The 16,720-nt window shown below is 41.7% G+C and overlaps 2 protein-coding genes across 2 annotated transcripts in view; one reads left to right on the forward strand and one right to left on the reverse strand.

Moving 5' to 3' along the window:
- Positions 1-16,720, forward strand: part of LOC133534794 (uncharacterized) — a 259,834-nt gene that overhangs the window by 128,688 nt on the left and 114,426 nt on the right. The gene's annotated exons all lie outside the window — the stretch shown is intronic.
- On the reverse strand, positions 388-16,600 carry LOC133515507 (ell-associated factor Eaf). The gene is made up of 12 exons (XM_061848053.1): positions 16,382-16,600; positions 15,201-15,330; positions 14,314-14,406; positions 11,868-12,006; positions 11,124-11,242; positions 10,219-10,330; positions 8,983-9,399; positions 8,706-8,844; positions 8,219-8,605; positions 7,665-7,928; positions 6,609-6,708; positions 388-5,542 (listed from the first exon to the last, which is right to left on the reverse strand). Exons 2-12 carry the CDS (start codon positions 15,295-15,297, stop codon positions 5,463-5,465), a joined length of 1,947 nt encoding a protein of 648 aa, XP_061704037.1. The 5' UTR covers positions 15,298-15,330; positions 16,382-16,600; the 3' UTR covers positions 388-5,462.

A 16,720-nucleotide genomic window follows, 5' to 3' on the forward strand; every position in this document is an offset into this window, starting at 1 on the left:
TCGATTTGTAGCGTTGGCAGTTAAACCGAATTTAGCGTACGGAAATTCTAACGTCAGGTTTTAACGCAACGCAAAGCTCTCGTGTGAATGAGCCCTTAGGATATCCTTTTTTTCTGTAATTAATAAATAAAGATACAGAATATTTGTCTACCTATATAAGTACACCTTGCTTAATTGTACTTACGTATTTACTACACATTAATCATGCAGTTGAGCGGAGTGATGCATTTGCACCACGCATAAACTTCTTTTAACAAGTTTCAGTAGTGTATGTGAGTTTTAAGTTCTTTGTGTGATTTGTGATATGAATAAATAAATAAAATATATATATATATATAAAATAATGAACAAGGGCAATACCGAGAAAATTAAATGAAACAAAAACAATTCAAAACATTATTGTATTTATTAAAAAAGATGTTATAGTCCAATTATTGTACTGTAACTAAGTATTTACAAGAGTTAGTGTACTATGACGTGGCTTGGAAGCACATATAACTTTGACACGTGTATAATATAAATAAAAATATTCGGCAAAACCTAAAATTGAGCAAAAATTTTTAACTAAAACCTAAAATATATCCAAGTTTCAACTTGTCGATGATAGATTATTCACAAGATCAATGTCTGCTACGCAGTTATTTTATTCGCATGTCAATATTGATAATTTAAACCATAATATACAAACACTATTATATTAAACTAACAAGGTTAAAATATGAGGTTTTTAGTTATTAGACGGGTCCGCACAGAGTGAGCAGCCTCGCGAGGAAAATTCCTCCGCCGGCCGCGTGCTCGTGTAACTTTTGCCTCAGCCGAGCCAATTTGCTCGGCAAGATGGCGTCCCTCAGTCAGCTGTTCAAAATGATGCTGCACATATTCAATGCTGTGGTTCGTGTATGTTTTCTTTTGATTTTCAAAGCAACCCAAAAGATAAAACGAAAACGAACAAGTTGCAGAAGATTTTGGGTGCAACAAATCTATAAATATCATTCATCGGAAATCGGCTCTTTTGAGGTTAGAAAATGAAGTCAAGACAAGACGAATTTTAAACGCAGTTTTAAAAGGAGTGATTCGACTTGCTATGTTCTCAATTACACGTTAAAATTAAATGGCAAGATACAAATTGAAAAAAAGTTTCACTTTCAGAGAGATGGTGCTTCCCACGCAGCGATATTTAGCGATGGAAGACTCGTCCAGCAAACTCCGTCTATTTATTAAATTTACAATCAAATTAAACATCAATCCTAATTCCCCTATTCGTATAGTTGGGATCCCATATCATGTATTTGATTTAAAAGGATATTAATTTACAACATTGGTCTTTATTCAATTTTCCAATTTGATATACAGAACAAAAGAACACGCGCACCAAACAAACACGTCCCGACCGGCGCGCGGCAAACGACTGAGGCGTAGTGGTGGTCGTTGATTCAACGAACTAGTTGATAAAACGTTTTTCGTTCAGAATCAGAATTTTATTTGTTCAACATAGGTGTATATAGGTGGTACGATTAAATACATTTCGATCACTATGTTTTATCCACAAATGCGGATGTACAACATTCGTCAACGAATGAAACGTTTTGTGTAACAGACTCAACTAGTTGACGACTTTAACGTACAAACGTAATCGAAATGGAACGCTAAGCTAATGGCATGGCAGTATAGTTGAGATCAATATGCCTCTCATTCATTGATTCAACTCGACCCGATTCCTTTGACACCAGTGCGAGCGAGAAGCAACGACGCAAACAGCAAGGGCTCGAAAACGAGATGGAATTAGTCGACGTTGATTGAAAGATACTTTCGTTGATCGACAATGGAACTGACTAGACTCCGTTGGTGCGAATGCCTTTTTCTCTTCAGTTAAAGCAAAAACCTAGTTGACAAAATCAACTAGTTGATGTTTTCTAAGTTAACGTTTCGTTTCGTTGAAGCGAAAACCGTCAACGACCCACCACTACTGAGGCGCCTTTGAGCATGCCGAAAACCCGACACCGAGCGGCTCGGTCAAAGTCGCGCTCGCCCGAGGAAAATGTGCGCTCTGCCTCGGCCGAGGCACGTCTACAGTGGCCGTTTTGTGCGCGAGGAAATTGCCTCGCGCGTATGCTCGCTCTGTGTGGACCCGCCTATTTACCTTTCACAGATTGAGAAATACTTTTAAAAATATGTAGTTTAATACGATTTTTCAGAAATAACTGGTTCCACCGAATTGCGGGCCTTATTTCTTAACACTTATAAAACTATATGTAGCAACACACTTCACTAGCAACCAAATTCTCTGAAGGCACACAATTTCAGGTTTTGCTAGTATATGTACATATGCAACGAACAATAACCTTTTATAATCAGAAACATGATTCCCATATTCTAATATCTAAATTCGTAATAAGTAAATGTTTTGCCTTCTTCGGTTAAACAGAACCATTAACTAAACCAAACTAATTTGAATATATTCAGCATGGGAGTGGAATTGAACAAAGCTAATTCTGCTGAGACTGTACAATCATAAAGGTAGTGTCAATGTCACCATCAACGTAATTTTATGAAATATACAGTATATAAAGTATAAAGAATATTTTATTACAGTAGACAAATTGTATATATTTCAATATGTATTATCCCTTACTGTCAAATATTTATTTAGTGCAAGAGTGCTGTGCAGGGGCCCATTACTAGCAATATTTACTTAATTGCAACCACAGATTGTACAAGTGAGTATAGTCTAATAAGTTCTTACTTTGAATTTGAATTTAACTTTAAATTTTGAAGGTTGACATTTGACTTCAGTTATCACCATACAGCGCTAGCGTTCAGCTATCATACTCAAGGGCACTATGTTTTCTTAGACTTACACTTCTCATGCCATCAATAACTTTTTGATTGCTATAATAAAAATATTACCTTCTAGCGAGTCCGGAACTAAAATTATCTCTTTGCAAATTGCACCTAATTTGATTTAGCGGGATCAGCGTGAATTAATAGATAGACATTAGACATATAGGTAATTTTAGTATGAATTTAGTTTAGTGAAGGATACTGTTTTAACACGTAAGAACCATAAGTATCAGAGACGTCCTATCCAATTTTTATGTTGATATCAAGTAAAACAAATTGTCCATATGAATACGAGCTTGTATATGCCACCCCAGTCTCTGGACTGTACCATAAACAATTATAGACTAATATTTTAACAGGCCATGTCAACTCAAGAGGAACTGTTGAAAATGCTGGTTTGCATGCTGCAAAATGCTATTTTGTGAAAACGCTCTACCTCGTGGCATATTACAAGAATACCCCGGTTAGTAGTGAGATCGAATTCTGTTCAAAGTCACTTTTAAATAATAATAAAATCGATTTGTATTACGTAATACCTCCAATGCTCCTTCATCTAGCTGTACACAAAATATATTATTGCAATTTCATTAAAAATAATATTATAAATAAAACGTATGTTAAGATATAACATTATTACTTTAAAGTATAAACAATCTTGGCGTATTCTATATAAATGTATTACAATATTGGCATAAAATATAAGTATCTGTATAAACTTGAGGCACATTTTTTTTATCTGTTATGTCACGGATACATAACTGATATTTGTCGTGATTTACTAAAATGACTAATACATTAATCAACTTATCCAGTTTATGTACCGTTACTTACTAGTTAAGAGCACTTCACTTAGCACATCAGCCAAATATTGCGCGCAACAGAGATGCTATACGAGTATACGGCGAATGCGGCCAAGTGACGAAATCATGGCAAGCGTCAAGGCATCAAACTGATAATGTATGCCTACTAATTCTCTGAAGTATTTCAATAAAAAATTCATGCTCGTGATATTTATATTCAGAACTGGACACAATCAAGCTGCAAATAATTTTTAATGAAAATTAATTTTTTCACAAGAAATACAATATATACGCCAAAACGAGCCAATAATAACATAACATCCCCACCACATCGGAAATTACTAATAAGGTGCTTTTGAATTTATGCAGCTTTTAAAGAAGAAAATCAAGAGTCACAAGAACCTAGCTGCTGGCATACAACACAAGTCACGCTGTTATTTTAAAACGACAAGCTTAAACAACATGAATCAGGGTATGAACACTCAAATATGGATATAGAGCGTGTAAAAATTTTACATATAAAGATTCTACTCGCTCAATTTTCTTTGTTTTACACTTTTTAGCAACCAAAACTAGAACCAGACATAGATTTGTTACTTAAATTTTCATGCCAAATTTAATTTAATTTCAGCACGTCGTTGGGCCTCCTGACGACTCGGTTTCAAAATTGAATTCTGTCAAATTAGTAAAGAGTATATTTAATTGGGCTTTATGTACCACGTGTAATCATAATCATAATAATTTATATGCATACCGTTTTATTAGGTAGGCGTCCGGTTTTTTATACCATAGCCCAGTACTTAGTCCATCGCTTTCACCCAATAACCTAGTTCATTTTAGATTCCATCAACTCTCAATAGTCCCTACATCCTGGCGGGTGCTGCCTCTGCGTGCGTCTCATGATACAGACAAGGGCAACATCTGCTTGGTGTACCCCTTACATTTCATTAAAGTGTCGGCCTCTACGTGTTGGCTTCGGCTCCACGCACGGTGCCTAAAGGTCCAGAACACCATTGCTCCGTGTTCCGTGATGGGAAACACATACAAAAAAATTCATTGATAATATAAAATTACATGTCAATATGTTATAGTGTGTAAGTACAGTCAGCCAAGAAAGTGGTTTCGACTCTATTTGTCAAGAAAGTGGTTTACCACTTTCGACTCTATTTGTCAAGTAATAGAGTCGAAAAGTGGGAAACCACTTTCTTGGCTGACTGTACAATATCATATTTTAAACCATAGATTTAACTTAAATAATTAATTAAATAGCTCTTTGTGGTCGTAAAACGTGGGAAGTCATTGTTTAAGTTTGCTTTAAAAAGTGAAGCTCTTTGTGCTGTTATAATTTTTCGCGGTAGATTTACACCTTACGGCCCATGACGTGGAGGAGTTTTTTGGACTTAGTTATTTTATGCGGCTCGAGTCGCAGTAGTCCCGCGCGCGTAAAGGAAGGAGGACAGTAAACAGGAGGTTAAAATGAGAGCGTAACTTCGACTATATGAGACTCTTAAATAGGAGTTACTTTCTCACAATTCTGATAAACCTACGCTGAGGGACAGTTCAGAAAATCAGAACAGTCGACACATACTTGACACTTGCCACTTACCTCAAGCCTAATGCTGACAATTTATTTCGCCTTATGTGCGCAAGTACGGTTCTGCATCTGTATGTTTTTTTACAGTAAGGAACGAGATGCAACAACAAACTTAGGCATATAAGGCGAAGTGAAGTGCTAGCCTAAGATTACTTACGCGGCAAGCATCACGCTTGCCGCCTCGGCGTGTCCGTAGCGAATGTGAAAGGAAAAGCGTTTCCGTGAGGTCAGTCGGAGTCGCTGCCGGACTCCGAGAGGCAGAGATCGTCGTTGAGCAGCTCGCTGGGCAGCGTGGGACCTGGACCTGCTGGAAAACGTACAGTATTGTTATATGTAAGGAAACTCTAACTAAGCGCCACTCGGTCAATTGTCGCGCAACTAACAAGGAAAGGTACCCAACTGTCCGGTTCCGATTTGATTTATATTGTTATAAAGTAGTCTAAAATAACGGACATCTATTTTTTTTAGCTGCCCAAACTCAACCTATTGGGAGAAATTGTCCTCTAAAGTACTAAAAAGTTACTAAATCTTCTAACTCCTATAGAAAGTGATGCTCAAGCAACTTGCTAGTTAATGGCTGGTTTGAGTATATGTTTGAAAGCAGCAAAAAATAATGAGCACGGCTAAAACTCATTTTTTCCTAAAAAAAATCGACATTCGAAGTTTTATAATATCTTATCGCTAAAGTTACACATAAAGACGGGTGTTTTTCTTAGGAAAACTTGAGTTTAAGCAGATATAACAAAACACGTGTCCATTATTTTTTCCTGTTCTCAAACATATACTCAAACAAGCCATTAACTAGCAAGTTTCTTGAGCATCACTTTCTATAGGAGTTAGAAGATTTAGTAACTTTTTAGTACTTTGGAGTTGGAGGACAATTTCTCCCATTAGGTTGAGTTTGGGCAGCTAAAAAAAAATAAGTGTCCGTTATTTTAGACTACTCTATAACATATATAAATATAAATCAAATCGGAACCGGACAGTTGGGTACCTTTCCTTGTAAGTAGCAACAGAACATAGTAATAGCGAAAATTCACGTCGCTCCTATACGAATATGCCACAAATAGTTACGCAACAATAGAGAAGTTGGTTTTTAGAGAAGGAAGTAATTAATTCTAGAATCACCAGCGTAGCGAGTGACTCGAGATGTAAAAAAATATATTCAGCAGTGAGAACATAATACAGGGAAAATTCTTGTCTAGAAATGGTAGCCAACTGAAGTAGAGAAGTCACATCTCCGGATACAGACAAACTCACGAGGACTATACGCAGGTATTAATGGTTGATCACTCAAGATAGCCAAGGGGGTTAATTTAATACTTGCGCCCAAAGGAATGTTATGTTAGCGGAGTGAATGACAAGCGACTGACCGTTGGCGGGCGGCGGCGCGGAGTCGTCGTCGCTGTCGCTGCCGCTGTCCGAGTCGCTGTCGCTCGACGACGACGACGAGCTGTCGTCCGCGGGCGGCTGCTGCGGAAGGATTCAAATACTTGTTGATTTTCACGAAACGTTTATGAGGACATAAGGTTCGTCCATACGTGTAGTTTTATGGTATCGTGCGAACTAATGATGAATTTACCCGATTGCTTTGACAGGAAGATATGATTAAAATGTATCGCTTGACCCGCGAAGCGTACAACTATTTATTTGGAAATTGGTAAATGGAAGTAAAGAGGAAAGTTTTCACGTCCGGCTGCATAAAATGAAATAACATAGATGTAGACACATCTGAATTGAAAGGTAATCAATAGATAATCGGGCATCCTCTGGATGCGTCTGTGGTGACTGTAACAGTACTCACGACATTGATCTGTGGGTTCGGCGGCCTGTGGTCGGGCGCGCGGGGCTCGCGCGGCTCGGACGCGCAGGGCTCGGCGTGGTGGCGCGGCAAGTAGCCGTTGTTAGTCGCGGAGCTACAGTACTCACCACATTGATCTGTGGGTTCGGCGGCCTGTGGTCGGCCGCGCGGGGCTCGCGCGGCTCGGACGCGCAGGGCTCGGCGTGGTGGCGCGGCAAGTAGCCGTTGTTGGTCGCGGAGCTACAGTACTCACCACATTGATCTGTGGGTTCGGCGGCCTGTGGTCGGCCGCGCGGGGCTCGCGCGGCTCGGACGCGCAGGGCTCGGCGTGGTGGCGCGGCAAGTAGCCGTTGTTGGTCGCGGAGCTACAGTACTCACCACATTGATCTGTGGGTTCGGCGGCCTGTGGTCGGCCGCGCGGGGCTCGCGCGGCTCGGACGCGCAGGGCTCGGCGTGGTGGCGCGGCAAGTAGCCGTTGTTAGTCGCGGAGCTACAGTACTCACCACATTGATCTGTGGGTTCGGCGGCCTGTGGTCGGCCGCGCGGGGCTCGCGCGGCTCGGACGCGCAGGGCTCGGCGTGGTGGCGCGGCAAGTAGCCGTTGTTGGTCGCGGAGCTACAGTACTCACCACATTGATCTGTGGGTTCGGCGGCCTGTGGTCGGGCGCGCGGTGGTCGGGCGGCCTGTGGTCGGCGCGGGGCTCGCGCGGCTCGGGCGCGCGGGGCTCGGCGTGGTGGCGCGGCAAGTAGCCGTTGTTGGTCGCGGAGCTACAGTACTCACCACATTGATCTGTGGGTTCGGCGGCCTGTGGTCGGGCGCGCGGGGCTCGCGCGGCTCGGACGCGCAGGGCTCGGCGTGGTGGCGCGGCAAGTAGCCGTTGTTGGTCGCGGAGCTACAGTACTCACCACATTGATCTGTGGGTTCGGCGGCCTGTGGTCGGCCGCGCGGGGCTCGCGCGGCTCGGACGCGCAGGGCTCGGCGTGGTGGCGCGGCAAGTAGCCGTTGTTGGTCGCGGAGCTACAGTACTCACCACATTGATCTGTGGGTTCGGCGGCCTGTGGTCGGGCGCGCGGTGGTCGGGCGGCCTGTGGTCGGCGCGGGGCTCGCGCGGCTCGGGCGCGCGGGGCTCGGCGTGGTGGCGCGACAAGTAGCCGTTGTTGGTCGCGGAGCTACAGTACTCACCACATTGATCTGTGGGTTCGGCGGCCTGTGGTCGGCCGCGCGGGGCTCGCGCGGCTCGGACGCGCAGGGCTCGGCGTGGTGGCGCGGCAAGTAGCCGTTGTTAGTCGCGGAGCTACAGTACTCACCACATTGATCTGTGGGTTCGGCGGCCTGTAGTCGGGCGCGCGGTGGTCGGGCGGCCTGTGGTGTGGTGGCGCGGCAAGTAGCCGTTGTTAGTCGCGGAGCTACAGTACTCACCACATTGATCTGTGGGTTCGGCGGCCTGTGGTCGGCCGCGCGGGGCTCGCGCGGCTCGGACGCGCAGGGCTCGGCGTGGTGGCGCGGCAAGTAGCCGTTGTTGGTCGCGGAGCTACAGTACTCACCACATTGATCTGTGGGTTCGGCGGCCTGTGGTCGGCCGCGCGGGGCTCGCGCGGCTCGGACGCGCAGGGCTCGGCGTGGTGGCGCGGCAAGTAGCCGTTGTTGGTCGCGGAGCTACAGTACTCACCACATTGATCTGTGGGTTCGGCGGCCTGTGGTCGGGCGCGCGGTGGTCGGGCGGCCTGTGGTCGGCGCGGGGCTCGCGCGGCTCGGGCGCGCGGGGCTCGGCGTGGTGGCGCGGCAAGTAGCCGTTGTTGGTCGCGGAGCTACAGTACTCACCACATTGATCTGTGGGTTCGGCGGCCTGTGGTCGGGCGCGCGGGGCTCGCGCGGCTCGGACGCGCAGGGCTCGGCGTGGTGGCGCGGCAAGTAGCCGTTGTTAGTCGCGGAGCTACAGTACTCACCACATTGATCTGTGGGTTCGGCGGCCTGTGGTCGGCCGCGCGGGGCTCGCGCGGCTCGGACGCGCAGGGCTCGGCGTGGTGGCGCGGCAAGTAGCCGTTGTTGGTCGCGGAGCTACAGTACTCACCACATTGATCTGTGGGTTCGGCGGCCTGTGGTCGGGCGCGCGGTGGTCGGGCGGCCTGTGGTCGGCGCGGGGCTCGCGCGGCTCGGGCGCGCGGGGCTCGGTGTGGTGGCGCGGCAAGTAGCCGTTGTTGGTCGCGTAGCCGTTCAGGTGCGTCGCGGGCGCGGGCGCGGGCGCGGGCGCGGCGTAGCCGTTGTGCGCGGGCGCCGGCGCCGGCGGCGGCGCGGGGCCCGCCAGCTCGTCCAGCCCGATCATCGGCAGCGACGCTAGCGTGCTGTTGCCGCCGCCCGCCCAGCTGCAAATTTACGCTTATATTACACTTGTGCACGTTGGGGCCAATATCAAGGTAGGAAGCGAATTCGAACGAGCGGTCAATGATTTTCGACACAACTACACGATGATTTGTGGGGCTATACCGATAATAGTATATATTGTATAGTTATCATTTTAGTATATAATAGGCAAAGTCGACTTTGCCAGATATAAAATAATTGGCAAAGTCAAGTTTATGGCCATTCAACCTACCTATGACTTTGCTGAAAAGTTTGTCACAAACCATCTCCTCCCTATTCCCATACTAATTTAGCAAGGAAGCGTGACCGCTTATGTAATCCGACCACGTACATACTCACGTAAAAAAAAAATACGAAAATTGAGTTCCAGGGATGTAGGTACGTGGGCTGTTGTTTTATAGAATCATGTACGATACAATTGAGCAGTGTTGCTCGCGGCGTTCGCATTTCGCATGTAATAGTTCACCTATGTGTGGATCGTGGTATTCGTAAACGCTGCATAATTCGATGTTTTAGATCACTGATCTAATATCACACTAACGCTTAAAACTAGATTAAATATGCAAAAGAGCAATACATGCGCATTTCATGAATGGAAAAGTAACAAACAAATTCAGAAACATGACCACTTTTGGCGTTCCGTAGCATCCTAGCGCTCCGCTTGAATGTAACCAAAACATAAGATTAACGGACTAGAAAATACTAAGCAGATGGAATATTAATAATGTTACAAAAGGAAATATATTATTTTCTAAATATTAGAAAGATATCTTGTCAAAATATTAGATATGCGGTGTAAATAAATTGTAATTGGTACTCACGGCGCGGCCTGCGGGGGGGAGGTCTTGACGCGCTGCGGCGAGCGCACCATGTTGGGCGGCGTCTTGTGCGCGCCGCCGTAGCGCGCCGCCTGGCTGCCCGGCGCCGGCGCCGCTGAAACACCACACATTATTAACATCCATTTATTACACAACATAAGAAGAGGAAGACCGAGACGCGTGTTTTTGGACCAAGATAAAGAGAAATGCTTAGAAACGCACTGCGATTAATTTATTGTGGTTTCAAAACTGTAATAAGTGTAACGTACGGCATGCTTGATAAGCGCACGCACTTGCAAGACTAAAATCGCAAGAAATTAGACAGAAACCACAAGAAATTAATCGCAGTGCGTGATAAGCTAAAGTCCATTGTAATGATAGCTTAAAACAGTGGCAGAGATAATTCAAAGTTTGTACGGAACCCTCGGTGCGCGAGTAAATCGAACTCGCACTTGACCGGTTATTATTTTTTATCAAACGAGAGAAAGGCCTTAAGATTGCTAATTAAATTTATGGCAGCCGTATTGTGATACAATAATACGACTTTTTAAACATCCGTTGTGAACCTATTGCATCTTAATCCATTCTGTGGTAGCGTCTCTGCACTGATAACAACCATCAGTGGCTGCTTCTGCGCGACTCTTGTGATAACAAACATGATGGCTCAGCTTCATTGGTCGATAGGGTCCGCGTGCGGGGTGCGGAAGATTTCCATAGAGAATGCCAACAGGGCCCGCATTCAGGGAACTGTTTTCATTGGTCGATAGGGCCCGCGGTCGAGGAGCGGGAGATTTCCAAAACGCATGCCATTATGAGTTTCACTAGTTATTATACCACCTCATCGCCTGCGTGGAGTCACCCGCATGCTGTATATCGACCAATGAAACTGAGCCATGAAGTGACTGTACCCGTGTTGTGTGTCCGGCGGTTGGTGGCGACGCGCGTGCGGCTCGTGGAGCGCTGCGTGGTGTTGGTGAGCTCGCTGGTCACCGGTGTGAGGGGCCGCGGCTTCTGCGCCGACTCTTGTCTGCACCGATCACAATCAAACATGACATGTAAATATTTAGGGTTTCAGACAGCGGGAATGGGAACCGAGACAAAATAGCAAATTAAGATTTTTTTGAGCTATTAGACATTAGATAACCATGGTGCCGATTTCTCGACAGATGTAATCTCTAATCCCCTGTAAAACTTTTCTTTCTAATAATTGGAGTTTACAGGTTACAGGTGTTTTTAAAATACAGTGTCAAAACATTTCAACATTGCTATGTAAGGTGTACAATAAATCAGTTAACTTTATTAATTAATGCAAAATTGCATACAACTGACACAGAGAATGTTTCAATAGTTATATATAAGTACAGAAAATAGGAAATTCGCAACGAGTGGTGATAAATTGAAACAAGACCGAAGGAGGAGTTTTAAATCGATACGAGTTGCGAATTACCTATTCGCATGTGGAAAGTAGCACCATATGTACTGTAAACGTCTATTACGTATGCTTAAATTACAAATGGCACAAATATGAAATGTGTACAAAAGGTATTTTTAAGGAAATTTAGCATATTTAAATTCGCGAATATGTACATAATATAATAACACTCTTATTCTTTACAAAACTGTCCCCAGCAACCAACAACCTTAATACCCACCTTGTCTTCTTAACCTGTATATTACTGGAGAGCTTCTCCAAGGTTATCTCCCCAGTGACTCTGTCTATGATGAGCACGCATTCCTTCGCGTACGGTCTTTGGCTGCCTTTGAATACCGTCTGTGGAACTCCAGCACCATCTAAAATGCACACAAAGAACCAATAAATAATAACCAATAACTTTTATAACTTTTCTTTTGCCCCTTCGGCCGCGTACGCAACCAGAGCTTCGTAACCAGATGCGATCGAAAACTATTTCTGCCTTGTACGAAACCGGTTGCGATCAAAAACTAATTCCGTCTTACTAGTTATCAGTTACGATCGAACACTTTTCTTTGTTGTACGAAACCTTTCGACCGTTGATAAAGTCAGCTATGATTATATTTATACACCTTGTTATACAGTATAAGTACTGTACACGTTATATATCTAGTTAAAAATCAGAACACAAAAATTGTACCAGTTGATAATATTCAAATACTTTGTTGGCAAATACAATGTAATCTTGTTCCTTAAAAGACACTGGCTTGAGTTGAGTTTTGTTAAATCAATAGTTTCCAAAAAATGCACAGGATAAGAAATTATCATGAGTATCATGACAAAATATTTGAAAAAAAAACCTATAGCTAGATGGCCCAGACATTGGTTTCGTATAAGAACGAGAAGTGTTCGATCGTAACTGGTTACGGGTAAGACGTAATTAGTTTTTGATCGCAACCGGTTTCGTACAAGGCACAAATAGTTTTCGATCGCATCTGGTTACGAAGCTCTGGTTGCGTACGCGGCCGAAGGGTCTTTTGCAGATCCACTCTCCAGTATATTTTTCTTTTTACATTCACATACATACATACAATGGGCTGAATGAACGCAACACGCGATCGACAGCCCGCCTGCTTCCGGCCGGGCGTCCCTACACTACATCTACATACATACAAATATTGGTAATGATAAGAACTAAATTTGTACATAAGTTATCCTATGTTAAAAGCCAATGACAATTGACCGAGTGTTAACAAAGGTTTCCGTTTCAGCTTGGGCAAAAATGTTTTTGTATATCTGGATGTTCTCCTCTGCAGGTCGCATTTCCTAACTAATTTAAATAGCATTCTCGCGAAATTTTGTGACCAGGTTCAGTAGGTGATAGATTTTTTCTGTTGTTTAGTTTGTTAGAAAATGTGCAGAATGGTGGAAATTGGCATTAGGTTAGGACCTATGGCACTTGTATCTACCTGCTTCTTGTTGTTCATCCAATTCAATTAATTTATTTAGACACATAATAAACTTACAGTACAGTCACCAAATCGTTTACATGTTAAATCTTAATTCTAATGTCAAGTTATTGAAAAAAAAATGTAATACAAATAAAATCAATATAAATTAAAAACCAATAAAAAAATAATTTCCAACAATAGTAAAATAAATAAATTTCAAATTATCATAAAAAAAAACATAAAATTCTCAAATTAAAATTATTAATACAAAGTAATACAAACAATCGTCAGGGAAATAGAATAGTTTAAAATGTGGTAAAATTTTCTGCTAAATCCACCAGCATTATCCGCAAATATATTGATACCATGGCCCTCAACAGCCATCATATTTAGTAACACCTGAACAACTGTGCCCTAGCCGTGGGCACTGGCGTTACTAAATATGATGCTATGGACCCTTGCGAGTTTGCTGTGATAATTACTCAACCACTTCACGTCTCATACAAAATGGCCAATAGGTTACTATAGGCAGCTTTCTCTGGATTCAACAAACTAAGTATTTTTGTATTTTTACATTCCTTAAGCTTATGAAGCTTATCATGAGGTCTACAACTCACAGAACCACTAGTATGGTATAGGAACAGTTTATGCATTAACACATTCATTGCCAGACAAAAAACGGCGCACTACCCCAGAGACCGGTGGTCTATAGCTGCATACAAAACAACCCGCTCAGCAGGTTGTCCGGTATCTGAACAAAGTTCACAAGTGCCCACCAGGTGGGTTCCCGGCAGTGAATGTGTTAACAGTTTCACCCCAATGTATGTTCAGCAAGCTTTAGGTGTTTTGGTTTTTAAATATTTTTCCTTAAATTATTCCAAGTCTATAATTTTGACGACTGGTTTGGCCTAGTGGGTAGTGACCCTGCCTACGAAGCTGATGGTCCCGGGTTCAAATCCTGGTAAGGGCATTTATTCGTGTGATGAGCATGGATATTTGTTCCTGAGTCATGGGTGTTTTCTATGTATTTAAGTATTTATAAATATTTATATATTATATATATCGTTGTCTAAGTACCCTCAACACAAGCCTTATTGAGCTTACTGTGGGACTTAGTCAATTTGTGTAATAATGTCGTATAATATTTATTTATTTATTATTTATTTATAATTGCACTGGCTTTCACAGGACTAAAATTTCGTCAGGCTAGGTGATAATTGAATTGTTATTGCTTACCCAAATGTGGCACGGTCACAGTCACTTGGTTATTGATGCCAACATCCACAGTAGCCATTTTGTTAACATCCACTGAGGCAGGTTTGAAGTCATCTGCAAGTATTATCCATATTGAAATTATATACATTATACATTAAGTTGCTTTGCAAATGTAATTACTTCATTAGTAGTGATAATTTCAATTACGTTAAAACACAAGTCAGAAGTGTCTATTGCATAACCTACCTAGTCATAATTAGGTCCGTTTACTAGTGGGGAAGGAAAAATAAAATATTTCCACATCCAATCCTTACACTTTTTTTTTGTCATTTTCTTCCATATCTCCATGCATGCCTGTTTTGTGTATTCTTAAATATAACCATTTTTAGAGTTCCTTCAAACAGCTTGGAAAATATTGGGTAGGTAATAAGTGGCCCTTTCTTTTGTATACTTTCTTAGTTAATCTGCTTTCATTCATTCTCCAATCCAAACCATCTACACATACACTTCTCTTTTTGATCACTAACTATAATTTCTCAGCACTCCTCTTTTGCAAACCATGGGTTTAATTAAGGAATGTTATCCAAGGGTTCAAACAAGCATTTTTTAAGTCTGTGGCTGATTCTTCTATTAGGATTCTTTTTTTTTTTGTTTATAGGACATTTATTTCAATTTATAATACAAATTATTGTCTACATAAAAAAAAAATAATCTAAATATTTATAAAAAAGCAGATAAATGGAATGAATGAAAGGTTAACATTTAATGTCTGTCCTAAAAAACTGTGATATATTGTGATTATAATCCATGTTATGTTTATTTTATATCACATTTTATCAGTTAACAACCAATACTCATCAACAATGCCTATCTAACTCACTGCTTGGAAACCAGTACTAAATACTTACATTTAATGGTGTGGTACTGCGAAGACTTGTTATTAGTAAAGCTGGCACCCAGTTTCAGCTCTCTCACATCATAGTTCAGGCTGTGCTTGTCTGCCATTGCTAACAGTTTTATGCCATGTATATAACTTCACTGTAACAGAAAAGTCTACAATACATTTTGAAATAATACACATATATTAAATTAGACTATGTAGTCTACATAGTCAAAAGACGACATAGACTATAAATAAGTTGTTTCAGAATTTCATTTCAATTGAAACAAGCTGAACTACAAAACTATGTAATTTATCCCACTGGTAAAACATTACCTGAACATGGAGTGTAGAAGTTATGGTTACATCACATGACTTGTGAATGTTAAAAAACTAGAGTTAACAAATGTTAAATAGGTCAAGATATCCAACTCTCACTAGACTACCATTTCTGTTGTATATAATGAACATAAAAGTTAAATGTACAAATAGGATTAACTTTTTTATTAATGTGCATTTGATCCTATTTTTATAAGATTACATAGACTGGAGGAAAAATATTCTATATTTTTTCAATAATATCCAATTAACTTTCCATAAAGCATAATTATATACCTGTGCATACACATGGATCAGTTAAATCTAATAGTGATAAAAAAATTAATGAATTTTTGTCAAATAACTAAACAGATAAAAAATATACTATCTGACCTTTAATCAGAATTACTAAACAACCTGCATAAAATAATTAGCTAATGGCTATTGATTTAATTAGCAACTTAATAAATAGTGCAAATATTAGGTTTTTAAAATAATTGCAAATTGTAGACAATCAAATACTTACACAATCAGAACAAACTCCTTTCTCTAGTTTGACTTTCCCAGCTCTTTTGTAAAGATCTCAGGTCATTTATGTGCCTTAGTGCACTTATCTATGCAGCCCCTACATAAATGTCTGTATCTAAGGTAAACTGCACACGTTATCAACACGGGCTGCTACAGCTGACTATATTTTCAATTTTTTTTTAACATTAACAAAATCATTCTTCTACAATATGTTGAATAGACTAATTAATGCATTGTGACATGTACTTCCTATCGTTTCATTTCAGAATGCAATTAGAGCTCAAAAGCCAGAAAGGAAAGTTCAAATAGTTAAAATATGGCAAACGAATCCGAAGACGGCACGAATGATACTGATACCCTTACCTTTGATTGCTCGCTGAGGTTATGGGTTATCTATCTCTTGCAAACAGCTGTCATCGTTAGGATATAGAGGTACCTCATGAACGGTTGATTTAACTGGATAAGTTCAACTAATATGGCTGGAACTGATTAAAACTAAGTATTTTAACATGTACATGAACTTGTGTCTTAAGCTTTCGACCTATTTCTTTTCTTTTCTTGACGGCTCTTGATAGTTGGTTCTCGTTGCCGAATGTATAATCGCAGAATTTTAACCGTTCACCTTGAATCTCCGAAAATGTCTCCTTTTATCGAGCGATTGTAGCCAATGAAGTCTATTCTTATTAAGGCTTTCAAAGATTT

The sequence above is a fragment of the Cydia pomonella genome, chromosome 2, assembly GCF_033807575.1.
Source record: "Cydia pomonella isolate Wapato2018A chromosome 2, ilCydPomo1, whole genome shotgun sequence".
In the NCBI taxonomy this organism is placed as follows: Eukaryota; Metazoa; Arthropoda; class Insecta; order Lepidoptera; family Tortricidae; genus Cydia; species Cydia pomonella.